We start from the raw sequence: 27394 nt of genomic DNA, 5'->3' as shown, positions 1-27394 counted from the left end.
GGGAAGTCTTATTTTTTAAACGGCTATTCATTAATATGTTATTTTCACTCTACTTCTACTGTCCCTACCACCATTGCTAAAGATATTCCAAGAAGTGAGTGACTAGGGAGAAAGAGGGCATTAAAAACATATTGTCATAGGAAAAAATGTTGCAATTATGAGTTGAATGAGTTCAATCATTTAATGGGCTTCAGACAGTAAAGAATCTGCCGGCAATGCAGGAGACCCAGGTTCGATCCCTGGGTCAGGAAGTTCCCCTGGAGAAGAGAATGGCAACCCACTCCAGTATTCTTGCCGGGGAAATCTCATGGACAGAGGAGCATGGCGGGCTACAGTCCATGGGGTCGCAAAGAGTCAGACAGGACTGAATGACTTTCACATTCACATTCAATCATTTAACAGTACGGTAAAAGATACTTCACAACTCAAAAGAGAAAGACAGAAAGTAGATTAGTGTTTGCTGAGGGCCAAGGGGGATGACAGGGATAGGGAAGTAATGGCTAAAAGGCACCGGGTTTCTATTTGAGGGGATGAAAATGTTCTAAAATTGACTGTGGTGACGGTTGCATTTATGTATGACTACATTAAAAACCACCAAATTGCACGTATGAAATAGATTAATTCTTTGATATGTAAGCTATATTCCAATAAAGCTGGCATTTAATAAAGCTATTGAAAGTTTGATTGGGATTATATTCGAATTTACAGATCAATTTGGAGACTAAAAAATATTTATTATATTGACTTTTTCCCAGTACATGAAAATTGTGTAGTTCCACCCTTATTTGGGTATTCTTTAGTTTCTCTCACAACATTTTGTAGTATTTTTAGAGAAATCTATATATAATTTATCAGATTTATTCCTGGATAACTGGTATTTCTGATGCTATATAAGTAGTATCTTAAAAAAGAGAGAGAACACAGAATTGTTCTAATGTGGGGAAAGAAGATAAATAGAGCATGATATGTATACTAAATCATTAAAATTTTGAAATATAAAATCACTACATGTGGTCTAACAAATCATTTTTTTCTTATTTTAAAATTTATTTATAGAAGTCATACAAATATTTAAAAATTAAATTACATTTAGTCATATTTAACCAATCACATTAAAAAAAGAATAAAATTATATAAACCTATACAATGTTATAAATCAATGTTACCTCAATAAAAATAAATTACATTTAAAAATATATAAACCTGAAAATATTCTGGAAAGTTCCATGACAGGCAGACACCACAGTGAACAAACACTTCCTGATTTACACTGTTAGGTTTCTTAGCTTATGGTGAAAATAGCCGCTTTAATTTTAGTGTCTATATTTACCCAATATATGTATTTATTAGCAAAATGCTTTCATGACAAGGAAATTTTGTTTTACAACAGTTAAATTTACACTTAAAGTGTTTAACGCTGTTCACCATATTGGTGCTACAGAGTGTTAATTATCCTTTAAATTTAAATTAATTGAAATATTATTACCTAACTACATTAGTTAGTAGACAGTGAAAGCAGATGGTGGGCTTTTCTTTCATAAAATAAATATTTCTTTTCTAACAAAATGAAATAGATAAAAATTGCATTTAGGCTTTAAATTAACCCTGTTTGAGTTATTTAATGTTTCTGGATCTCAGTCTTTCACCTACAAAAGGTTAGATGAAAACATCTCCACAGTCCCAACAAGCTTTAAAATTCTGTTAATTCTATAATAAGGAAACAGCAAAATACCATATGGTCTTACCATTGTTTAAGCAAACACAGCAATGTATGAAAACCAGATGATTTAGTAATTATTAGTTTACACAAAGGATTCTGTATTTTCACCCCAGAATTGGCAAGTTCTCTAAATATAATTTACACTAAACTTTTAAAAGATATACCTGATACTTATTGAAAGTAAAAATGTATGATGTTTCTGAATCATGATTTTATCTCTACTAACAATCATAGTTATCTCACATTGATATTAAAACTAAAAAGCGTAGTGTATATGAAAGCATTTTAGAAAAAAGGCTGTTTATAACTGTAAGACATTTTAGACATTTTGGAAAGCACCCAAATAAACAAAATGTTCATAAATGGAGTTACTTTTCCTTGTCTGAGTGATGTGAAAGACAGGACTTTATCTCAAAGAGACTATCAGAAATTATGCAATCTAGAAATTACTTAACTATAATTAAAATTTACTGATAAAAAAATGATTTGATATGAAAATGTTACCTGATCAATGATAGAATTTAGCTTGGTAAGTAACAGGAATCCTCGGCCATGGACAAGGTATTGTCCAAGGGTTGCCATGTGGGTTTCCTCCTCTTCTTCCTCCCTGGCCTCCACTCTCTGGACCACCGCATTGCAAAGCCGGTTGACATCGGTCAGAAACTCACGCGCCAATGAGTTACTGTCAGTGCTCATGACCGAGCTATAAAATAAACATTACAGAAAAAATTAGAAAAATAAAAATGTTGCATAATACTATTAGTATGTGTTTTTGTTGCTATTTGTTTATAATTGAAGACTGACTTTAAATTACTGGACATTGGTACCTAACCTTATAATATTTTCAGACATAGCTCTGATCTAGTCTGGTACTCCTTAAATATTCATGCATGGCAGAAATTAGTCCTGGGTGTGAAATGACTGAGCAAGCATGGGTAAGTGAACGTGCTGGGAAAGAAAACACTAGCGGGTGGTGGCGGTTAAAGTAAATGCTGACTTCCTCTCTAAAATTGCCTCACTACAGAACAAAAATAAACCCATTACTTATAAAATACTCTTGTTATATATATTTTGAAAGATAAAGCGATCTTTAAAAATATAAACTGTTTTTCACCTGATAGAACCCAAAGACGCTGACATCATTCTGTAGGTTTTGAGGCTGGTGCAAGTTTTTTAATCTTACCAGAGGAGACTGGCAGAAAGTAAATGACTAGGAAACATGGAAAATTCATGAGATGTAGTACTGACAACACACATAACTCAGCTGAAGGGCTGACACTGTGAACAGCTATGACCAAGTTCATTCAAGGGTACGCAAGAACAACTAACTCTTCCACAAATGCAGCCCACTGACTATGTAAGACACCACCCATCAGTTGCAAGGCACACTGCAACTTTAGAAATTTTAAAAAATGTGAAAAACAAAAAAACTGTGGTAATAATTAAGATAATAGAAATTAACATGAATTTTTAGACAACTAATGAGGAAATAACTTCAATCCCACTTCCTAAAAGCATAAGACACCATGTCAGTAAAATGTATTAAATGCTGAAACATTTTCCATATTTAAAAATGTATATAAAATATATACACAGTTACATAATATATAGGGTATCATATATAAATGATCTATTACCTGATTGTTTCATTTAGATAGTTTGGAAATCTTCACATGAACTCGTTCTCTGTTTAATAGCTGTATGCTTACTGTTTTTAATACATTCCACTGCACGTGTATGTTACACATAGTACATGTGTTTCATTAGTAGATGTACTACAACAATGTAGCCAATTTGTCATTGTTGAATATTTAGGTTGTTTCTAGCTTCTTATTATCATAAACAAACTACAATAAACACCTTATCCTATTATCCTTGCACATTTATCCTATTATTTCCTTGAAGTAGAAATTGCTGTTATATATTTCTATTAGGTTTATTCCAGGTGTCTTATAGTTTTCATCATTATTCTGAATGGGATTTTATTTTTCTTTATATATTCTAACTAGGATACAAAACGGTATATAGGGGGCCTACAGGAAGTAGATTTATTTTGAGATATCCAAACTTTACTCATATATCCAAACTTCCTACTTAACTCTCTTATTGATCTTATTGGAATTTCCAGATCTAAAACACTGTCAACTACAAATAACAAAAAATGCGAACTTTTCCATCTAATATTCACACACTTGTCACTCTTCTAGCTGCATTAGTTATTAACAGCACTAGCAAAACAACACTGGCAGGAGTGATGGGGGCACTTCTGCTTGGCGCAGTAAGAAATACTTGTTTCTTCCCACGCATCTAATAAGAATGCTGAATTTAACTGAATGTTTTTCAGCCATTCTGAATGCCAACTGAAAAGATGATTGTATGGTATTTTTTAAAGATTTGTTTGGAACATTTCAAACGCCCAGAAAAAAAACAAAGATTCTATAACGTGAGGTTATAGCAAATACTCAGACCTCAGATCTACCAAGTATTAACATTAAACTATGTTCAGTTCAGTTCTCATGCATGGAGGGGAATGGGTGTGTGCATGTGTACGTGTGTAGAGAAATCAAACCTTACAGTACAGGAAAGCTACACTCCACCCACACCTCTTCCACCTCCTTAGTTGCTGTTTTATCATTTCTATATATATTTTTATAATTTTGATACATCATAGGCATAAAATATTCAGTATCATTTTAATTATTCTAAAAACATATGCATCTTTTTATAACTTTGCTTTTCCCTCTCAACATTAAGTTCATTCCTTTAAACCATTGTGCAATGTGCCATAGTATGAATAAACCATAATTTATATGTCTGGAAAGTTTAGGTATTTTCACTTTGGGTTTTAATTAACATCATATAACTATTAGTTTCAAAGTCTTAGACTGAATCAAGTATTTTGGCTGTTAATATCTGTTACATTAAATACTCACCAATCTTTCAACACTTCTGTAACATTTAGGGTCTTTATAATTTGAGTTCATGAACTGGGCGAAACAAATATTCTTAGAACAAAGCTACACCTACCAAAAAAAAAAACCAGGATAAAACAAAACAATACAGGATAACCATTAATGGTGATAGCTAAACACAAATAATTTTAAAAATTAAAATTTTGACATAAAAACCAGAGGCTAGTCTTCATATTTGATGTATGAAACAGCCAACAATTTTTTAAATCTCAAGAGCACACTAAAAAATGCCTGTAGCTTTAAGAATGGGATCTTGAGAGATGAAGTCTTGCAACATATTTGATCTGTACAAGACAACATGATTACAGCTCCTTACAACTCCTCTCCCAACTCCCAACTTATAACCTCCAGTAAACCACTATAAAGGAGGAAGAACTGGGCACCATCTGTCTTCTTAATAATGAAATCTAGAAGGCAGCAGAATATCATCTATATACTATGACAGTCAAGTTATTACTTTCCTGTAAAATATATTTGAGGATACATGAGAACTCAGAAAATACTAGAGCCAATGAATGAATAAACCACCACCAAGTTTTCTACCCTTTCTGAATTTTTAAAAATGAATTAATCTCCTATGTATAACACAGTGAAGGCTATCTCTAGAATACCAAAGGATAAATTCCTACTTCTGGGGTAGCAAGAAGATGCTTCTCTGTAGTTTTCTCCTTTGCTATAACTTTTACCAGGCAGAGGCATGAAAAATATTTTCTTATTATAGTTATAAGGCAAACAGTAAGGTTTATTTTGAGCCACAGGCTTTTAAAATCAAAATGACCTTTAATTGCTGAAAATGCTCAAATCTAGATCACTGTCTTGAATTCTGTTCAGCTTGACAGACGGTTCTTGTACTACACACTATTCTAGGCCCTTGAGAATAAAGTAGGCAGGAAATAGGACAGAACCGCTCTTGGACTACACAGGACTTTGTGTGAATTAGGGAAAAAAACACTTTTCTTAGGATGGTGCAGCCCATGGCACACAGCTATCAAAGCACAGGCTGGATCTCAGTCTTACTTGCCCACTCCACTGGCCAACCACCAGGGCATCAACTGCTCCACCAAACAAAACAGTCCTGGAGTGGAGTCTCAAAACACCTTCCATATCTGCTCCTATTGCATCATCCATATATTTTTTTTTCCAATTATTTTTATTAGTTGGAGGCTAATTACTTTGCAACATTGCAGTGGGTTTTGTCATACATTGACATGAATCAGCCATGGCATCCATGTATTTTTAACTCTAAAATTACAGACAAGGAAATCACCTATCGAACGATGAGCATAAGGAGGTACTGTATGAATTGCTCTGACTACTGGCACCCTCTAGCTTGGATTACTACAAGATGGAGCCATTTATCTCAGATACTAAAACGATTCCAGCTAACTCAGGCTGGCTATTAGAAGTCAAAGTTGCCATAAAACTGAATCCATCTGTTTCTCTTACTGAGAGACATTTCCAGGCCAAGCTGAGGGACTTTTCTAATGCTCTTAGAAAGCCACTGACATGGCTTCTTTATCTCCATACTGTACATGGTCCAGCTTGGATATCCATGGAGTTACACTCCATCCAAAATCATAATCCCACCTGCCAGAACAATGAGCTGTGTCCTCCTGCGCTCTGCCATCACTCATTATTCACAGCTGTGTTCTGACTTTTAAAAAAAACACCCTTTATTATGCTAGGTGTCCATAAAGCATGGAAATACAGTTTTTTAATAAATTGAAAATGTGCCTTTTAGAACATTACATGTTTTTGCCCCTGTGTAGCTACTTATCTATATGACTGTCTTACCCCCTCGGTAACAAGTTCCTTAAGGCCAGGGACCCTGTCTTGTTACTTTTTGTACTTTATGGAAAAAAATGCCAAATTTCAAATTCATCATCATTATAATTTTCAACTTATAACTATTATTATAATGTCATAATAAATAAAACTTGCTCCCAACAATATTACTATAATTTTTATACTATTAAAATTTTACCATAAATGAAATGCATCCTAGCAAAATGCCTATATATATGCAAAAGGTCATATAAATGACCTTTTCAGAAAAACAATAGGTTTCACTTTCTCTAATTCAGTGACTAGCAAAGTGTAAAATATAAAATAACCAAAACAAACAAAAAACTGACAATGTATCAGTTATACCCTCTGGTTTTATATCATTAGAAATGACATAAATGTCATCATCAATATGCCATTTAATTAAACAAACATTTTTTGAACAGTTATTATACACCAGCTACTATTTTTGATACAAAAAGATCCCTATGCTCAAGGATTCTAGTGGGGTAGAGACAGAAAAAATAAATGTAATGCCAGCATAAAATAGAATAAGGATACAGAATGACAGGAAGGCTACTTTAGATAGGGTTGGCAGGGAATGTCTAAAGAGGACATTCTGAGCAAAAACCTGAATGAAGTTAACAAAACAGACTATGTGACTATCTGAGGAAAAAGTATTCCAAGGCATTGAGATTAGTGTATATTTGATGCACGAGATACTGAGTGCAAGAGAAAAAAAGAAGTTAGATATTACTACAAAAGTGTGAAAAGTCACTCACTCCTACTTTTCAGGGACTGAAGTAAGATGTAGGAAGAAACAGGAGTGTTCCTCTGGAACTGTCTCTCCCGAACAGTGGAAGTCTCCTTCCTGCCCACCCTTCCTTTCCTTGCCTAAGCTCCAACCAAGTTTTTTTTAAGGCTGTGCAAGGAATAGGTAAGACTGGTTGGGAGAGAAAGTATAATAAAGTTTATCCTTAGCTCTGTCAAGTCTGACAGGTCTCTTAAGAAGCAAGTAAAGGGTATCAGGCAGGCAGCTGGACATAGCAAGCTGGGCTCAGGTGGGAGGCTGGGACAGGTGAATCAGTTTGGAAGTTATCAGCATGCAGATGCATTTTAATGAGATAATATGGATGGAATAACCCAGAGCAATGCTGTCTGAAAGAACTTTCTGCAATGATGGGACTGTGGCTAGTGGCTAGAGTACTCAACAGGGGGAACCCAGAGAATGAGTGCAAGTGGGGCAGAGAACAGGGTCCAGAACTGAGCCCTGGGGTCTACATCGCTGAGTTAGGGAGGTGAAGAGGTTCCAGCACAGGAGACCAGGAAGGAACAGCATGTGAGGCAGAAAAAATTCAGGAGCATGGTCCTTCCCAGAAACCAAGTGAGGAAAACCTGAAACAGGAAAGAGTGATCAACTGTGTCAAATACTGCTGAGAGGTTAAGTAAGATGGAAATGGGGAACTGACCATTGGATTTAGCAACATGGAAGTTACTGACAACCTTGTCAAACAGTGTCTCAGTGGAGTGGCAAAGAATGGCAAAGAAATGGAGGCAAGATGTTTAGAAAACCCTTTAGAGGAGTTCTGTCAAAAAGGGTAGCAAGGAAATAGGTGGCAGCTTGAAGGGGACTCTGGATAGGGGAATTGTTTAGTTTTTTAAGAAAAAAAGATACTATGGCATGTTTGTAAGCTATCATAGCATATTCATGTAGCATGTTTCTCCAACAGGAAAAGGAAAACAGATGAAAAACTACAATGAGAGGAGATAATACCAACAGCAATGAGGAGGCAAAATAAAGAGGGTCCAATGTGCAAGCAAAAGGAAGAAGGCGATCCATTCAGCAGAGTGAGAAGCATGGCAGAGCTCATGAGCGCAGATGCAGGAAGACTCGTGTGTCTGGCAGCGGGAAGACCAAGATTTGGAGGCTTCGATTTTCTCAGTGAAATAAACCACAGGGCAATCCAGCTGAGAGTGAGAAGTGGGAGGTGTTAAACTGATGAGTGGAACAGTGTCAAAAAACAGCAGCCTCTAAGAGATTTCCCACACCGCTGCAGTAACTAAAATCAAGTTCCGCTGTTCAATAGCTGTACCTATACTACAGCCCAGCTCTCCATGTGTGCCCCCAACAGAATGATAGAACAGATGACGTCAAACACTTCATGGGATTCTATGTATGTTACAGCTGCAACAGTCTCTGGATCTGTACATGTACATCCCCATCAAAAGCAGAACCTGGGTTAACTGCATGAATTAGTTTTAGAGACTCTCCTTAACCTTTCCTGTCCATCTATTCTTTCTGTAAACATTTCTGTAAAAATCTTTTAAAATGATCTTTAAGAAGCTTTTGTGGAGATAACTTCAAACTCACTAAAGTCTATGAAATCTACATTCTTTTTTATAATTTTGGAAGTTTATTCCTCACAATCTTCTAAAAGTTTTCAAATTCACTGTAATAGCTCAAAGATTACCAGTTGAGCAATGACATTAAAAAATTTTCTCAGAATCTGAACCTGAGGTGTGAATTCATTTAGAGCAACCAGAGGTTCTGGGACAATCTCCTCCTCAATCTTGGGCTTACATTTTCTCCTATTATTCTTCTTACTTCTACCCTTATTAATCTGTGTATAGATCATTCTTCATGTTACAGAAGATGGAAAGAAAATAGAAATTGAGAAGTTTCATTTATTCTCTGTCTCTGATTATAGGGTCAGTTTGTTTAAAAGAAGAATCCATTATTTGCTTGTTATTTTCATCTTCTATATATAAAACGTAAAGGTCAGTTTTAACATTTTTAAAACCTTAGCTCATTATTCTCAGAGGGTTGTGTTCCTCTTTTATATATAAATAATTTTGTTTTTGTTATTTGTTTCATATCCTCCTTTCCTTGTTATGCACATGTTATTTTAAAATCTGAGTTCATTTGGCCAGTTTGCTTCAACTTTTTCTTCACATATTTTTTCCAACTGTTCAATAAAGACTCTGTCTATGGACATCTTACAACCACTTTCCCTTCTAGAAACTATATATGGCACCTTACCGATCTTTTCTTTGATATTTAGGAACTCTGTATCTCCAATTCTCTATATTCCAGCTTTGCTTCAAGTCTTCTTTCTGTTTATTATTTATTCACTTATCACTTACTAGATACCCACTTTGTGCCAGGCACGAAGAGTACAAAGTGGGCAAGCAGTCCCAGTCTCTGCCCACCCCCAGGAAGATCACATTATGTGGCAAAGGCAAACCAATACACAGGGCACTGTGTACTAATAAGAAGTACTGAACCCAATCTGAGTGGCCAGGGAAGCTTCATGAACGAGATAATTTTGAAAAAAGTTGAACAGGTGAAGGGAGAAAAGGAGAAAGGCATTCCAGATAGGAAGAGAGGCTCAAGTCGAGTCCCCAGAAGAATTACACTAAGTTTTTGGTATCAAAAAGCAAAACGAGAAGCAGGAAAACAAGGATGGAGAGAATAGTGATCAAGGATAAATAAAAGGATTTCCTGGGGCGCTGGCTGAAAACTGAATTTCTGATGTGATCAATTTTCTCAAATGTTTCAGATTCTCCAGGATTCAGCTGCTTGGATCTCATAATACAGAATACAGATTGTACCACTGATCTTGAAATGAGGGTTCTGGTGAGTGGAGGCAGCAGAAGCATAAGAGGAAGGAATCAGGGGTACAGGTGAAAGAATAGTTCATATGGTCAAAAATGGGGTACAGGCTGGGTAGAGAAAAGAAAAAGGCCAGGCACATGTTGACACACAAAGAGGAAATTCAGGCACTCAATCTCTATGAGAGAGAAGAACAGAGAATGTAGCAAGGAAGATATGGGTATTTGTAGATTTCTGAATCAAACAGTTCCAGATGATGACAACATCTAGAGTGTGACTCTGCATGTCAGTGTTGGAGGGGAAGTGAAAGGTCACTGTAGTTGAGTAATCATGAAGTAAGTTTTCAGGACAACAGATCACTGTTACCTCTTCCCATTATGTTCACTAACTAAGCCATCACAGGGGTCAAAATTAGGCTCAGAGTATCAGCTCCCCGATTATTTCCTTTACCCTCTGGAAAAGGATGGTCAATAAAATAAGCTTCGTTTTTACTGAGTGAGACCTCCCATAGACATTTTAGGAAAGCTGACTTTGATATTTTAGCTCTGATCTGGTTCTGGTTCTGCCACAACCTATTATCCAAAGTATCACAGAATTATGCTATCATCCTCAGTACAGTGTATTTTCAAACATTTACCTTCGTGAAATATGGTAGGGCTACTATACCTGCCCCTACACCAAGTCATTACTACATATTCTTAACTTTTAGGCATTTTTAAAATATTTTATCAATTCTATGCTTTAATCAGTGCTACCAATGATACTATATTTACCACAGAAGATAAAATCTCAACAATATGGCAAGTACTCCAGTGGTCACTAAGTTTCCTCCTCAAGAACTATCAAATAATGAGTGGTCTTGGTGATAAGGAGGACAGAGTCTGTTGTGCTACAATTCACTTTTTCACTAATTCATTAATTCAACCAATATCTTATTACTTACTCAATAAATATTTCAATAAATATGTACTAGTCTGATTATTCACTCTGTTTTTGCTAGTTTGAGTCTGTTCTGAACAGTCAAATTGTTAGTATTACAACAATGGTGAAAACAAAGGCGGGAGGTTTGGAATCAAGCAATTACTGTCCATCACACAGAGCTCTATGTGTGAAGTTTGGCTTCCTCCCCATAAAATGTCCATCCCACAGAGTTGCTATGTGGATCTTCAGAGATTATACGACATCAGTAAACATTTTTGGTAAATGTTTTATGCAGTTCTATTTTAAATGCTTCTGATAGGTCCATACCATTTCTGTTCTTTATTGAGCCCATCTTTGCATGAAATGTTCCCTCAGTATCTCTAATTTTCTTGAAGAGATCTCTGGTCTTTCCCATTCTATTGTTTTCCTCTATTTCTTTTTTTTTTTTTTTCCCATTTATTTTTATTAGTTGGAGGCTAATTACTTTACAATATTGTAGTGGTTTTTGCCATACATTGACATGAATCAGCCATAGATTTACATGTATTCCCCATCCCGATCCCCCCTCCCACCTCCCTCTCCACCCGATTCCTCTGGGTCTTCCCAGTGCACCAGGCCCAAGCACTTGTCTCATACATCCAATCTGGGCTGGTGATCTGTTTTACCCTTGATAATATACATGTTTCGATGCTGTTCTCTCTAAACATCCCACCCTCGCCTTCTCCCACGGAGTCCAAAAGTTTCTTCTGTCCATCTGTGTCTCTTTTTCTGTTTTGCAAATAGGGTTATCGTTACCATCTTTCTAAAATCCATATATATGTGTTAGTATACTGTATTGGTCTTTATCTTTTGGCTTACTTCACTCTGTATAATGGGCTCCAGTTTTATCCATCTCATTAGAACTGATTCAAATGAATTCTTTTTAATGGCTGAGTAATATTCCATGGTGTATATGTACCACAGCTTCCTTATCCATTCGTCTGCTCATGGACATCTAGGTTGCTTCCATGTCCTGGCTATTATAAACAGTGCTGCGATGAACAATGGGGTGCACGTGTCTCTTTCAGATCTGGTTTCCTCGGTGTGTATGCCCAGAAGTGGGACTGCTGGGACTGCTGGGTCATATGGCAGTTCTATTTCCAGTTTTTTAAGGAATCTCCACACTGTTCTCCATAGTGGCTGTACTAGTTTGCATTCCCACCAACAGTGTAAGAGGGTTCCCTTTTCTCCACACCCTCTCCAGCATTTATTGCTTGTAGACTTTTGGATAGCAGCCATCCTGACTGGCGTGTAATGGTACCTCATTGTGGTTTTGATTTGCATTTCTCTGATAATGAGTGATGTTGAGCATCTTTTCATGTGTTTGTTAGCCATTTGTATGTCTTCTTTGGAGAAATGTCTGTTTAGTTCTTTGGCCCATTTTTTGATTGGGTCATTTATTTTTCTGGAATTGAGCTGCAGGAGTTGCTTGTATATTTTTGAGATTAATCCTTTGTCTGTTGCTTCATTTGCTATTATTTTCTCCCAATCTGAGGGCTGTCTTTTCACCTTGCTTATAGTTTCCTTTGTTGTGCAAAAGCTTTTAAGTTTAATTAGGTCCCATTTGTTTATTTTTGCTTTTACTTCCAATATTCTGGGATGTGGGTCATAGAAGATCCTGCTGTGATTTATGTCAGAGAGTGTTTTGCCTATGTTCTCCTCTAGGAGTTTTATAGTTTCTGGTCTTACATTTATATCTTTAATCCATTTTGAGTTTATTTTTGTGTATGGTGTTAGAAAGTGTTCTAGTTTCATTCTTTTACAAGTGGTTGACCAGTTTTCCCAGCACCACTTGTTAAAGAGGTTGTCTTTTTTCCATCGTATATTCTTGCCTCCTTTGTCGAAGATAAGGTGTCCATAGGTTCGTGAATTTATCTCTGGGCTTTCTATTCTGTTCCATTGATCTATATTTCTGTCTTTGTGCCAGTACCATACTGTGTTGATGACTGTGGCTTTGTAGTATAGTCTGAAGTCAGGCAGGTTGATTCCTCCAGTTCCATTCTTCCTTCTCAAGATTACTTTGGCTATTTGAGGTTTTTTTGTATTTCCATACAAATTGTGAAATTATTTGTTCTAGTTCTGTGAAAAATACCATTGGTAGCTTGATAGGGATTGCATTGAATCTATAGATTGCTTTGGGTAGTATAGTCATTTTGACAATATTGACTCTTCCAATCCATGAACTTGGTATATTTCTCCATCTGTTTGTGTCCTCTTTGCTTTCTTTCCTCAGTGTTTTATAGTTTTCTATGTATAGGTCTTTTGTTTCTTTAGGTAGATATACTCCTAAGTATTTTATTCTTTCTGTTGCAATGGTGAATGGTATTGTTTCCTTAATTTCTCTTTCTTTTCCTCTATTTCTTTGCACTGATCACTGAGGAAGGCTTTCTTATCTCTCCTTGATATTCTTTGGAACTCTGCATTCATATGGGTATATCTTTCCTTTTCTCCTTTGCTTTTCACTTCCCTTCTTTTCACAGCTATTTGTAAGGCCTCCTCAGACAGCCATTTTGCTTTTTTGCATTTCTTTTTCTTGGGGGTGGTCTTGATCCCTGTTTCCTGTACAATGTCATGAACCTCTGTCCACAGTTCATCAGGCACTCTGTCTATCAGATCTACTCCTTTAAATCTATTTGTCACTTCTACTGTATAATCATAAGGGACTTTATTTAGGTCATACCTGAATGGTCTAGTGGTTTTCTCCACTTTCTTCAATTTAAGTCTGAATTTGGCAATAAGCAGTTCATGATCTGAGTCACAGTCAGCTCCTGGTCTTGTTTTTGCTGACTGTATAGAGCTTCTCCATCTTTGGCGGCAAAGAATATAATCAATCTGATTTTGGTGTTGACCATCTGGTGATCTCCATGTGTAGAGTCTTCTCTTACGTTGCTGGAAGAGGGTGTTTGCTATGGCCAGTGCATTCTCTTGGCAAAAGGACAGAAATGGTATGGACCTAACAGAAGCAGAAGATATTAAGAAGAGGTGGCAAGAATACACAGAAGAAGTATACAAAAAAGATCTTCATGAACCCAGATAACCATGATGGTCTGATCACTCACCCAAAGTCAGACATCCTGGAACAAACAAAGCTAGTGGAGGTGATGGAGTTCCAGTTGAGCTATTTCAAATCCTAAAAGGTGATGCCGTGAAAGTGCCACACTCAATATGCCAGCAAATTTGGAAAACTCAGCAGTGGCCACAAGACTGGAAAAGGTCAGTTTTCATCCCAATCCCAAAGAAAGGCAATCCCAGAGAATGCTCAAACTACTGCACAATGGCACTCGTCACACACGCTAGTAAAGTAATGCTCAAAATTCTCCAAGCCAGGCTTCAGCAATACATGAACCGTGAACTTCCAGATGTTCAAGCTGGTTTTAAAAAAGGCAGAGGAACCAGAGATCAAACTGCCAACATCTGCTGGATCATCGCAAAAGCAAGAGAGTTCCAGAAAAACATCTACTTCTGCTTTATTGGCTATGCCAAGGCCTTTGACTGTGTGGATCACATAAACTGTGGAAAATTCTGAAAGAGATAGGAATACCAGACCACCTGACCTACCTCTTGAGAAATCTGTATGCAGGTAAAGAAGCAAAAGTTAGAACTGGACATGGAATAACAGACTGGTTCCAAATAGGAAAAGGAGTACATCAATGCTGTATATTGTCACCCTGCTTATTTAATTTTTATGCAGAGTACATCATGAGAAACGCTGGGCTGGATGAAGCACAAGCTGAAATCAAGATTGCCAGGAGATCAATAACCTCAGATATGCAGATGACACCACCCTTATGGCAGAAAGTGAAGAAGAACTAAAGAGCCTCTTGATTAAAGTAAAAGAGTGAAAAAGTTGGCTTAAAGCTCAACAATCAGAAAACTAAGATCATGGAATCTGGTCCCATCACGTTATGGCAAATAGATGGGGAAACAGTGGCAGACTTTACTTTTTGGGGATCCAAAAGCACTGCAGATGGTGACTGCAGCCATGAAATTAAAAGACGCTTAGTCCTTGGAAGAAAAGCACTATGACCAATCTAGATAGCATATTAAAAAGCAGAGACATTACTTTGCCAACAAAGGTCCGTCTAGTCAAGGCTATGGTTTTTCCAGTAGTCATGTATAGATGTAAGAGTTGGACTCTAAAGAAAGCTGAGCACCAAAAAATTGATGCTTTTGAAAAGCAAAGAAGCTTTTGAACTGTGGTGCTGGAGAAGACTCTTGAGAGTCCCTTGGACTGCAAGGAGATCCAATCAGTCCATCCTAAAGGAAATCAGCTCTGAATATTCATTGGAAGGACTGATGTTGATGCTGAAACTCCAATACTTTGGCCACATGACGCAAAGAGCTAACTCACTGGGAAAGACCCTGATGCTGGCAAAGATTGAGGGTGGGAGGAGAAAGGGATGACAGAGGATGAGATGGTTGGATGGCATCACCGACTCAATGGACATGAGCTTGAGTAAACTCCGGGAGTTGGTGATGGACAGGGAGGCCTGGCGTGCTGCAGTTTATGAGGTCGCAAAGAGTCAGACACAACTGAGCAACTGAACTGAACTGATTTTAAACGCTTGACACCAGCTTAACATGTTCCAACAGAGTGCCATCTAGAGGAAGAAAAGATAACTACACCCTTTCCTCAGACCAGTTTGCAGGAAATATTAAGGGTCTGCTTATGATGATGGAGTTTCCAAGGAAACACTGAAAACAAAAGCAGAAGGTATCTGCATTTTTTGCCTTTTCCTTGCCATGTGCCTTCTACAGTAAACAAGAAGAAAAAGGAAAAGAAACAAAAAATGTTATAGTAATGAACTTTATTCTTATGGCCTGATTAAAAAGCATACTTTTTCTCATCTAACAGCACTGTCTGAAGGACTCAATTCTTAATCTTTCACTGAACACCAAAATTTCTGGTAAATTGTCTTTTAAAATAATATTGAATTGGCCAAAAAGTTCATTTGGTTTTTCTGCATGATGTTATAGGAAAATGAGGATGAACTTTTTGGCCAACCCAGTACTTACCTAAATCTGCTAACTACAATAGTATTAGAGAAATTATCATCACAGAATAATTTTCAGAAATGTATTAGGTACCAAAAAATAGAAGACTACTAAAAATCAAAGGATTATTGTGAGACTTACACAAATAATACACAAAATAATTAGTACTCTGTGAATTCTTACTGAATCAGAGTCTGTTGCAATTTGAAGCAGCTTTCATGAAAATAAGGGTTGTTCACATGAACTCTTAACTATGCTAAATCCCATCTCTTCACAGAGTTTAGTATATATTTATTATAGACTGATTTATGACTTTCCCAAAGATTTCACATATTCTCTGCAACATATCACTAAAGATCAAAAAAACTTGAAAACCGATAACACTATTTTTATCATTTCATGCATTTACACAATGGCAGAAACTTTCCACTTCATACTCTCCAACCCCACATTCTACAGGTGACAATAACTAAAGCCAATATTTCAAGGTCCCATGACAATTGTCTTGGGAGTTATATGATATTTTTGGAGCTAATTAACTGGAACTAAAATAATGACATTTAGAAGACCCAGCTTTTCTTCTGTCAGGTCAATTAAAAATCAGACAATGGGCAAAGAAGTTTCCTTAACACTAAATGTCTCTAAATGTTGCCCAGAATCTTTACTCAAAGTTCACTAGTCTACAATCTGTACATCTGCAAACAAGATTAAAAAATCTTTCCCTACACATTTGTGTAACCATAACACAGAGCCAAACATACAAGAGATTTGGATGGGGGAAGGGAAAAGATACTAGGAAATGATCTTGTTCAGATAACAGAATTCTCTTTAAAGAATCAGCTAGATAAGACACATCAGTTGAGTTAAATTATACAACATCTAAGAAGCTAATCTGCTAATCTGGACTCTACCTTGTAAATGTTTGATCATACTAGATATATTAAATAATAGCTATCAGAATGATTCCCAGCTACAGACTTAAGACAGAAAGTTTACGATGATATTATTTACATACCCAATTTTTTTCTTCTTACAAGTAGCTTACTTGCTTTTATTCTCATTGAAGTATAGTTGATTTACAATAATATTACATTAGCTTCAGACGTACAGCCTAGTGATTTAATATTTTTATAGATTATATTCCACTTAAAGTTACTACAAACTAATGGCTATATTTTCCTGTGTTGTACAGTATATCCTTGTTGCTTATCCATTTATTACATGTATTTATTAATATAAGCATCTTTACAACCTATGTTATAGTGGAAAATAAATATTCTCTTGAGAAAACTGAAGTAAAATGTGATAGTCATTGAATATAAAAAAGTAAAACATATTTCATGGGCTTACTTTTATAAAATCCTTGGAATTTAAAATGAGAATTAAAGGGTGTGACACTTCAACAAAGTTCTAAATTAAACAGCTGAATCGGAGATCCATAAAAACTACCTTGCTGCTGCTGCTGCTGCTAAGTCGCTTCAGTTGTGTCCGACTCTTAGCGACCCCATGGACTGCAGCCCACCAGACTCCCCCGTCCCTGGGATTCTCCGGGCAAGTACAGTGGAGTGGGTTGCCATTTCCTTCTCCAATGCATGAAAGTGAAAAGTGAAAGTGAAGTCACTCAATTGTGTCCAACTCTTGGCAACCCCATGGACTGCAGCCCACCAGACTCCCCCGTCCCTGGGATTCTCCGGGCAAGTACACTGGAGTGGGTTGCCATTTCCTTCTCCAATGCATGAAAGTGAAAAGTGAAAGTGAAGTCACTCAATCGTGTCCGACTCTTGGCAACCCCATGGACTGCAATCTACCAGGCTCCTCCATCCATGGGATTTTCCAGGCAAGAGTACTAGAGTGGGGTGCCATCGCCTTCTCCGAAAAACTACCTTAGTGATAATATAAATCTTTTTTGCAAGATAAATCACAATCCCATAATTTCTGATAATTCACCATACTTGAGGATGATGTTCAACTTCCATTTAACGGTTAACTTCGAAAGAAATTATGACAGTTGTTTCAGGTTATACCTGTTGTTTAGAGTTCAGGCACTTCTTGACAAATATTGAACTTGATTTTCTGAATTCTGCATGAAAGAATACCTGATTCACAATCAGGATGTCACACACTGTTATGAAGTTTACACTGGTCTCCAGCTCCTTAGATACTAATGTGGTATTCATGAGGGAAAAAAAATGTCATTAAGGCTTTGAACTCTGGACCCTAAGGAGTCTGAGTAACTATCCAAGGCCCCCCTGGGAACTGAACTGACAGTTTCAATTTGGATGGCTAACAACAAATTTGTCACGACCCCCACCCAGTACCCTGTCAAGCAAGGGAAGAAGGTGTTCCCACACATCCAAGTCATTTGGGGTGGCTCTGATGATTAAGGAAAGGGCTCCAAAAGTAGGGTAGCACATGTGAGGCAAACCCTAGGGCCAGTTAAGCTTGATGACGTTAACACCAGCACTTCCCCAAACCTTCTTCCCAGGGTTCTCTCACAATGTCACTTTCAGGGACACTGTAAAGTTTAAACAACCTGGAGAAGAGCCTTATAGATATAAACACCTCATAAGACATTGTCTGCAAAGGCAAATTGTTTACAGTCTGAATAACTATCTTAACAGAGAATTAAATGATCTTAGTATCTCCCTCAAAATTTTACATTAATAGATAAGAACCCTAAGGCAGTTGGAGGTTAAGAGATTTCCCAAAAGTCACAGGGCTTTACACCTTCAGATTTCTATCCAATGTTCTTCCTAATATGGCATGAAATTTTTGAGAAACTTCGCCTAACCAAACCAAAAAAGAATCTGCCTGCAATGCAGGAGACCTAGGTTTAATTCCTGGGTCGGGAAGATCCCCTGGAGAAGGGAAAGGCTTCAGTATTCTTGCTCCAGTATTCTTGCCTGGAGAATTTCATAGACTGAAGAGCCCGGCAGGCTACAGTCCACAGGGTCACAAAGAATCAGACACAACTTAGTGAGTAACACTTTCACAGCCAAACTATATCTTTTAGAATATTACCTGTCAGAGCATTCTAGTGATTGGGTCTGGCACTAAGTGTACCTATAGTTAGGCAGTAATCATGCCTATCTGTTCTCCAGGCAATATATCCTGCCATCGTAAACTTCTCAAGGTCTTCTACAGGTTCATGTTATCATTTTCCATGTTTCCTCATGTCTCATTCACATCAAGAAGTGAACTGAAAAAAAGAAAATTCTGCTCCTCCTGGAAAGAAGTATTTATATTTTAAAAAGAAGCAACACCTTCAGCCCTAATGGGGATTGCACATAAGAGGGATAAAAGTTGACTGGCTCTGACCTAGTGTTCCATATTAATTTATATAGGACTATAATAATCCGTAACTAGTAAATGTGGAGGAAAACTTTGGCTCAGAGAGGAGAGGTCATCCTGGCTCCTTGTACAACAAAAGTGGGCAGGAAATAAAGGAACCCAGGCACAGTGTAGCAAGGCAGAATTTTAAAGGAAATTCCAAGAAAGTCACACCAAAATGTATCACACTAAAGCTCTTCAACAAGCAGTTCGTTTTCTCTAAAACAAACTGGACAAGCAGATAGCTCAGAAGATGATCTGTATTTGATCCTGAGCACCATAAAAGAATGGAAATTTTGAGACACTGTGGCTGCACCAAAAGGAACAATGAAGGCCCACCAAGTAAATCATCTCTCCTGGCTGTACATTCCTACTAGGAATAATTGTGCTAGAAGTTTTATACTGAATAGCTCATCCATCTTCATAACAGATCTCTAGATTTTTACAGAATGATAATGATGGTGATACACCTAATACCTACCATGATTAATTACTACACATTAGGCACTTCCATAAGCACTCTATTGGAGTGGTTGGTTTAATCCCCATAACAGTCTCATAGGTACAAATATACCCCTATCTGTCACATGTTGGAAACTGAAGCACAGTGAGGTTAGGTAACTGTTCAAGGTCACAGAGCTACAATTATCAGACGCAGGATTCAGGCCCAGGCAGTCTCTCTGTATTCTATCAAATTTCTCTTCTTCAAAACAAACACTGACTCCTCCCTCCAACAAACTAGCTCTTCCTTCCTCATTCCTATTTCAGTTAATGGCCTCTACCCAGTCACTCATGAGGGAAAAAAAAAAAAAAGAATAGCACTTCATCTGGGGCCTAGTCAATTCTTCCTCTTGACAGCTGGCTGATTCACCTCTGCATCTCCTACTTGCTAACTCTGTGACCTTAGACTTGATTTCCTCTAAGTCTCAGATTCTTATCTATAAAACTGAGTTCCTAAGAGCACTTCGAGTTGTTGTGAATGTTAAAACTAAATGAGATAGCACTGTGCCTGGCAGATTGTAGAAAGATCAATCATTGTTAGCTGTTACGATCATCACCTTGAATCTGGTCCTTCCCCTCTCCTCTTACGATGAAGCATATTCTCTGGTCCTCATCTCTCTCACTTGCAATACCAACAACCTCTTAATTGGTCACTCTTCTTGGTGCATTTCCATTCAGTTCAAATTCTCCAACTGCTAAAAATGTCAGCCACGTTCCTTAAAATCATAAATGGCACCTCAATTCCTAGGGAATACGATCCTAATTCCTTATTATCATGCTATGGAACTCCCTCTGCTATCTAACTTTTTTTAAAATCTCTCAACACATCTCAAAACACAATGTACTATGCCATAATTCCTCCTAAAGGTTCTCAACATTAATTCACCGTTTGTTTTTTTTAAATCATGTTGCTGCTGCTACGAAATTCCCATTAACTACCAATTACTTTTCTAAATGCCTGTATCTTAGGACTCACTACATTGTATTACAGGATTACACTGTTTCTTTCAAAGCTAGATTATACTTTAAGAAGGGAAATCAGGTCTTATTTGTTTAAAAATAAGTCAAATAGTAAGAGCTCAATAAATAGAAACCAATTCATTTAATACTAACTTTGACAGTAAACATTTTGTTACTCAAATTCCTTTATGAAATATTCCCACACCTAAAGCACTGAGAAATAAACAGGCACATTTATAAAAGCCTTTCTCCATTCCATGGCAAGAACTTAATGTATTAAGGAAAGTGCTACAGAAACACCTAAAAATCTTTACCAAAATTTGTTAGGTTAAAAACAAAAAACTTCAGCAATAAAAGCTTAGATGTTTATTCTTCCTATTTTAAAGAGTATGATTCGGAGTTTACAGTTTCAAAGTTCTTTAAAATCAACAGTAGACATGGTGGTTTTCCATACCTCCTAAAGAAACACACACAAAAAAAGTCCTGGAGCGTTATGCTAAATGTGAAACGAAAACAGTAAAAAATAATTTATAAAGTAACATCATAATGATGAACAGTTTTTAACATATATCTTGTATAAGGTAAAGGGCCTGCAAAATAAGTTTCAGAAAGACTGAACACAGATATTGACAAGCTTGAAAGACTTCTTGCAAATGTAGATAGAATTAGTTTCCTCATTCCTCTGTAATTCTTACAGACACAATGAAAATTAGTTTCCCTCCTAAAGAAAAAAATTCAGCTGAGGCAATTATAGACAAATATGTGTTTACTATTACAGAACATTTCATATCAAGAAAAACAGCAGTAAGACCAAACTGAGACCTGGTTGCTTCATCTGCTGTTCTCTAACCATTCATGAGGATGGACAAATAGTAGGAGAAAAGGGCACAGGGACTGGGAGTGATAGAGAACAGAAGTCAAACAGAAATATATACTAAACAGTTTCTGAGAGAATGCATTTCAGATTCAACCTACACTTTATATTTTTTTTCAACCACACTGGTATCATTACAATCTAGTTTCTATCATTGTGATCTGCATGTAGACACGTACAAAGAAAAAGGGTTAAAGTTACACATGAACTACATACTAGAAACCAAACACCATTGTTTTCCATGTTGTATAAGGCATCTTTCAGCTATGGGATTACATTTTTAAAGTGTATTAAAATATTCAAGAATTTGGTGGTATAGGAGAAAGAATACTAGACTAAAAGTCAAAACACTTTCAGTTTTCTGTTTTGCATCAAATTCTTTAGGATCTCAGGCAAAGTGCTTTTCTGATCCCCATTCTTTTTATACATATTCAAACAAAGACAAAAGTAGATGATCTCTAAGTATTTTTAGGCTATGGACTTTCATAACAGTACAAGAGTCAGAAAATAGTAATATAGTAATAGTCATATAGTAACAGTAAGCATCAAGATTAATTTAAGATTAAAATTACACATTCTAAATATTTCCTTAAATCGTGCATCATTAGGTTTTGTCAAAACCAGAGATTCTTTTTTTTTTAAATAAGATGTAGAGAAAATAAATACATTTCAGTAATATGGAATGTATGACTTTAGAAATAGTCTCCAAAATTTTTAAATAAAGCTAACAGAGAAAAGCAAGAACAGTTATCAGCATTACTGTCTTTGGAAGCATCATTAAGAGGAAATCCAGAAAATGGCAAAGGATTTTGATCTTTAATAGACTAAAATAAAAATAAAGTCACAGTGTATTAAAGGTTCAGATAAGTAAATATCAAAAAGCAGTGTAAGAGTGAGCTGACAAATATAAACAGCTGCCCTACAAGTCACACCAGCAAAATTTCCTTTTACCATTGGCCAGGATACACTGATTTTGCACTTCAATGAATGAATATTCAGAAGACGTAACAATGAATGCATTTTACGAACTGATAAATGTTCCACTTGCCTTTCAAATAAAGCACATAGTTATAATAAATGAGGAAACCATTCTCACGATTGTTTTAATTTTATACTCATCTAAACTTTATATAATTATGCTGTTGAAAAAATATCTATGCAATTATGACTATTACTCTTCAACCTAAGGAACCAAGACAAGTGAACTACAAAACTAATAAGAATTCCACTGCAGCAAGTTACATTTTGATCAGAACAAATTTAAAGAGGGAAGAAAATTAATATACTATTATTGCTCTTTACACATTCATAACAGAAAACACGTATATAGATGTGAATTCACTTTGTTAAACAGAAATTACCAAAACCAGTGAATTCAGCCAAGAATCAAATGTAATCACAATAGAAAACAAATATACTTAACCAGAAAATATTTCCAATGTACAAATACAGTTAACTTTTTAAAAAGTTAAGAAGTAAGAATTATAAGAACAAATCCCTAGAAAAGAGCAAATCCATTCTAACAACAACCTTGGAGGTGGAACATGGTTATATCATTCAAAAAAAAAAAAAAAAGGATTAAAAGTAGAAGGGGAAAAAACATAAACCTAGAGTTAGTCCACAACCTAGATGTCACTTTCCAATATTTCATCCAAATTAGGAATTCCCTTTCTATAAATACTCTCCACCCATTCCAGCTTCTGACAAATTATGGTTATTACGAAATTTGTCTTCCTTGATCTAAAATATTTCTTCCTCTCACTTTCACTCCTCTGATTACTACAAAATTACTGACTAGACATTATTAGAAGGCACTGCTAGCACTTCCATTTTCTTCTCAGTTTTTAACCCTTCATCTCCATTGGCTTTTTCTCTGCCTATATTTAAAAAGAAAGAAAGAAAAAAAGCCTGTCGACACCTTCCTCTTTCAAGATTACTCAAGAGTAATCTGCACTGGAAGTAGTCTTTTCACCTCCCCCCACACACACTCTGTGTGTGGCAGCTTGGCTCTTGCCCATACCACTCTACTCAAACTATTCAAGTCAAGACCAACAATAAACTTCTAACTGCCAGACTCAAGCCAACGGGTATCCTTATCTCTTTTGACCTCTCTGAGGAACGTGAGGCATCAGTCAGTCAGTCAGTTCAGTCACTCGGTCGTGTCTGACTCTTTGCGACCCCATGGACTGCAGCACATCATGCCTCCCAGTCCATCACTAACTCCCAGAGTTTACTCAAACTCGTGTCCATCAAGTCGGTGATGCCACCCACCCATCTCATCCTGTCATCCCCTTTTCCTCCCGCCTTCAATCTTTCCCAGCATCAGGGTCTTTTCAATGAGGCATATAAGATTATTAATCACTCATTCTTAAACCTCTCTTGTCTCTTGACATGTGTGTGTTCATGCTAAGTTGCTTTAGTCATGCCTGATTCTTTCCGACCCCATGGACTGTAGTTGGCTAGGCTTTAGTCTGTAGCCTCTACAGCCTACAGTATGTCTATGGGATTCTCCAGGTGAGAATACTGGAGTGGGTTGTCATGTCCTGCTCCATCTCGTGACATGGAAGATGCCAAATCTCTTTTGGTTTTCCTCCTGCCCCTCTGACCTCTCCTTGTCTCCTTGTCTGGATGCTTCTTCGCCAGCTGCTTCACATTGGTGAGCCTCTGCATTCTCCCCTCTGCCTCACTTCCCTTTGTGTTCTTTGACAATCTCATCCATCCAAGGTTTCAGGTACCATCTATATAATAATGGCTTACAAATTTTCCTCTAGAGATGAATTCATAACTTCCTTCAAATTTCCAGACTCTTACAGAACAAGACATACCCAGAACATTTCAGGGCAGTATTGTGCCCTAACATTTCAGGTTAGAGAATAATCTTAGGCTAGTAAGCTCCATTCACGTGCCTCTAATTCAAGGCTCAATTCATTTCCCAACATCCACATGACTAAATACCTCAATTTGTCCAGGACAGTCCTACTTTATGTTTGTTGGCCCACAGTAATTATTAACGTCTTTTCATTTTCAAAATAATATCTGTTTAGTCAATACATTATATAATCAGCTTACCTGCCACCATCCTTTCTGATTTTTTTTTTCTTTCTGATTCTTAATGCACAACTAGATGAGTCCTCCTGGCTCAACTCTGAATTCTTTACTCCCTACCATTAGAATCCCTAATTCTGTTGCTAAGAAACTTCCCTATATCCTCTACCTCCACACAAGAGGATCACTTCATCTCCTTCTCTTAACACGATGCACACCCAGATCCCAGCCAGGAAGACAAGTCAGTACTATTCTGGTTTCCAAAGGTGGTTTGGACATTATTATCCCACTTCTTCCCCTTTTAAGGCTATAACTACAGTTACAGTTGTCACTGACTGACCTTTGAGTCATTCATTCATTGAGAACTTTGTCATACAATTCCTGTCTTTCTCTCCACACAAGATCTGTTATTCCAGGGCTTCACTACCCATGAGAAAAATTAATGCCAACACATTGGCACGCTAGGATTTAGAGTACTTTGACTTCCTTTTCTTCAATGACCCCTACTTGGCAGAAGGTCAGAATGATTTAGGAGTTGGGCATTAGGGTTCTGGGGCTAGAAAGACTCAGGTACTTCCAAGCTGTGTGCCTTGGGGAAAATTACTTAATCTCACTGAGCCCCAGTTTCTTCATTTGTAAAATGGAGCTCCTAATATGCGCTTCACAGGATGGTTGTGAAAAATAAGTATGATTTATTATTAACTAATAATAATGCTCATAGATTTATTATGAGCTCATAATTAATCTGTAAGAAGCATTCATATAGTGACTAGCATAAAGTGCACAATAAACAGTTGCTTTTATTAGTATTACTATTTTAATTAGTGCTATTAATCTTGGCTACCCACCGTCATCGGTCATACTTTGGCTCTTATTTCACCTACAATTGTCCCGGTACCAGAATCTTAAATTTAGGACTCTCACATCACATTTTCCCATCTCTAGTACTCCTTTACTTCCACTAATCCTACAGCTTACTCACTGGGATTCTTCATCCTCCACATTTATCAGCCCTGTCTTGGCTTCACTTTCTTCTGTAATCAAGCAGGATACTTAAAAGTTCAGCCCTTCAGTTAACAACCTCATCCCCACCAGTAATCCCTTGACTTCACACCACCCTCTACCCAAGTTCTCCATCATACCTTCCCTTCCAATCCCCATCCAGGTTCAGCCTATTTGCCTTCTGCTCTGTTACAGGACCTGCTGGAGAAAACTGCTTCAGCATGGACAGCCTCTTTCTATATTTGTGATTGCAGGGGTGTTAAACACTATCAGAGATTAGGTCACTTGTCCTTGGTCAAGGCCATTTTCCAATCACAATGGTAACTTTTCCTTTCCCCACAAAAATACCCCAATCCATGCTCTTCCTTCTCAATCTCAGCAGATAACCTTGCTCCACAGAAACAAATAAAACCATCCTGGCTACTCATTTGTCTCTGTATCTACTCCTTATATGCTTTTCTTTTTTCAAAAGGAATATGCATCACTACTTTTCTTCAGGATAACCCTTTCACCTGTGCACCTGTGCTCTTGTTCCCAATCCTTCCACCGCCTCTGAGATTATGTCTATTATCTTCTCTTGTGACTTCAATTTTGTCTCCTCTTCAATAGCCCCTTTCCTTCAGTCCACTAATGTACCCTTTTTTTCCATGTTTAAAGAAAAACAAACCTTTCCTAATCACATCTCCCAGCTCAAACCTCCACCCACTGTCCTCCCTGCTCTACCAAAAGTATTTGAAAGAATATATTTACTGAATGAATGAAAACTTATTTTTCTTGGTTCAGACTTCTCTCCTGAGCTCCAGACCTACATATGTTAAAATTTTAAATTATATGTGACTCATTCCAGATTCAGTTTCAAGAAACAAAACAGCTACTTCACCAAACTGACATGAACTGATGAATTTCACATCTCCCTATCTACTCCTCTCTGTCTTTTTAGAAAATCGATTACTAGCATCACCATTGGCAACCCATTCCAGTACTCTTGCCTGGAAAATCCCATGGATGGAGGAGCCTGGTAGGCTGCAGTCCACGGGGTCGCGAAGAGTCGGACACGACTGAGAGACTTCACTTTCACTTTTCACTTTCATGCATTGGAGAAGGAAAATGGCAACCCACTCCAGTGTTCTTGCCTGGAGAATCCCAGGGACGGCAGAGCCTGGTGGGCCGCCGTCTATGGGGTCGCACAGAGTTGGACATGACTGAAGCGACTCAGCAGCAGCAGCAGCAGCATCACCATTCACCTAATCTAGAATCCTTAAAGCCCTCTTTGATTCCTCCCTCTTCTTCCCCTACCTCGTATCTAAACAAGTCCTTGTTGAAAACTCCCATGAAAGTGAAAGTGTTACTCACTCAGTCATGTCCGACTCTTTGTAACTCCACAGACTGTACACCCACCAGGCTCCTCTGTCCATGGAATTCTTCAGGCAAGGATACTGGAGCGGGTTGCCACTCCCTTCTCCAGGAAATCTTACCAAGCCAGGGATCAAACCTGGGTCTCCTGCACTGCAGGCAGTTTCTTTACCATCTGAGCCACCAGGGAAGCCCCAAATCTCCCATATGTGTCCTTTTTGTGTCTTCCCGGGATTCCTACTGTTGAGGCCCTCCTTACCTGACAGTACTTAACGGGGATGATG

The 27394-nt window shown here is 37.3% G+C and overlaps 1 protein-coding gene across 2 annotated transcripts in view; it reads right to left on the bottom strand.

Moving 5' to 3' along the window:
- Positions 1 to 27394, bottom strand: part of LYST (lysosomal trafficking regulator) — a 193769-nt gene that overhangs the window by 144005 nt on the left and 22370 nt on the right. For both annotated transcript variants that reach the window (XM_043477036.1, XM_043477037.1), the window contains exons 3-4: positions 4654 to 4743; positions 2225 to 2423 (exon numbers count right to left, since the gene is read on the bottom strand). In XM_043477036.1, the coding sequence (XP_043332971.1) occupies positions 2225 to 2416 (192 nt within the window). In that variant the 5' untranslated portion in view covers positions 2417 to 2423; positions 4654 to 4743. The remainder of the gene's footprint in view (positions 1 to 2224; positions 2424 to 4653; positions 4744 to 27394) is intronic.

The sequence above is a fragment of the Cervus canadensis genome, chromosome 8, assembly GCF_019320065.1.
Source record: "Cervus canadensis isolate Bull #8, Minnesota chromosome 8, ASM1932006v1, whole genome shotgun sequence".
NCBI lineage: Eukaryota > Metazoa > Chordata > Mammalia > Artiodactyla > Cervidae > Cervus > Cervus canadensis.
This window is presented reverse-complemented; position numbering and strand designations above follow the sequence as displayed.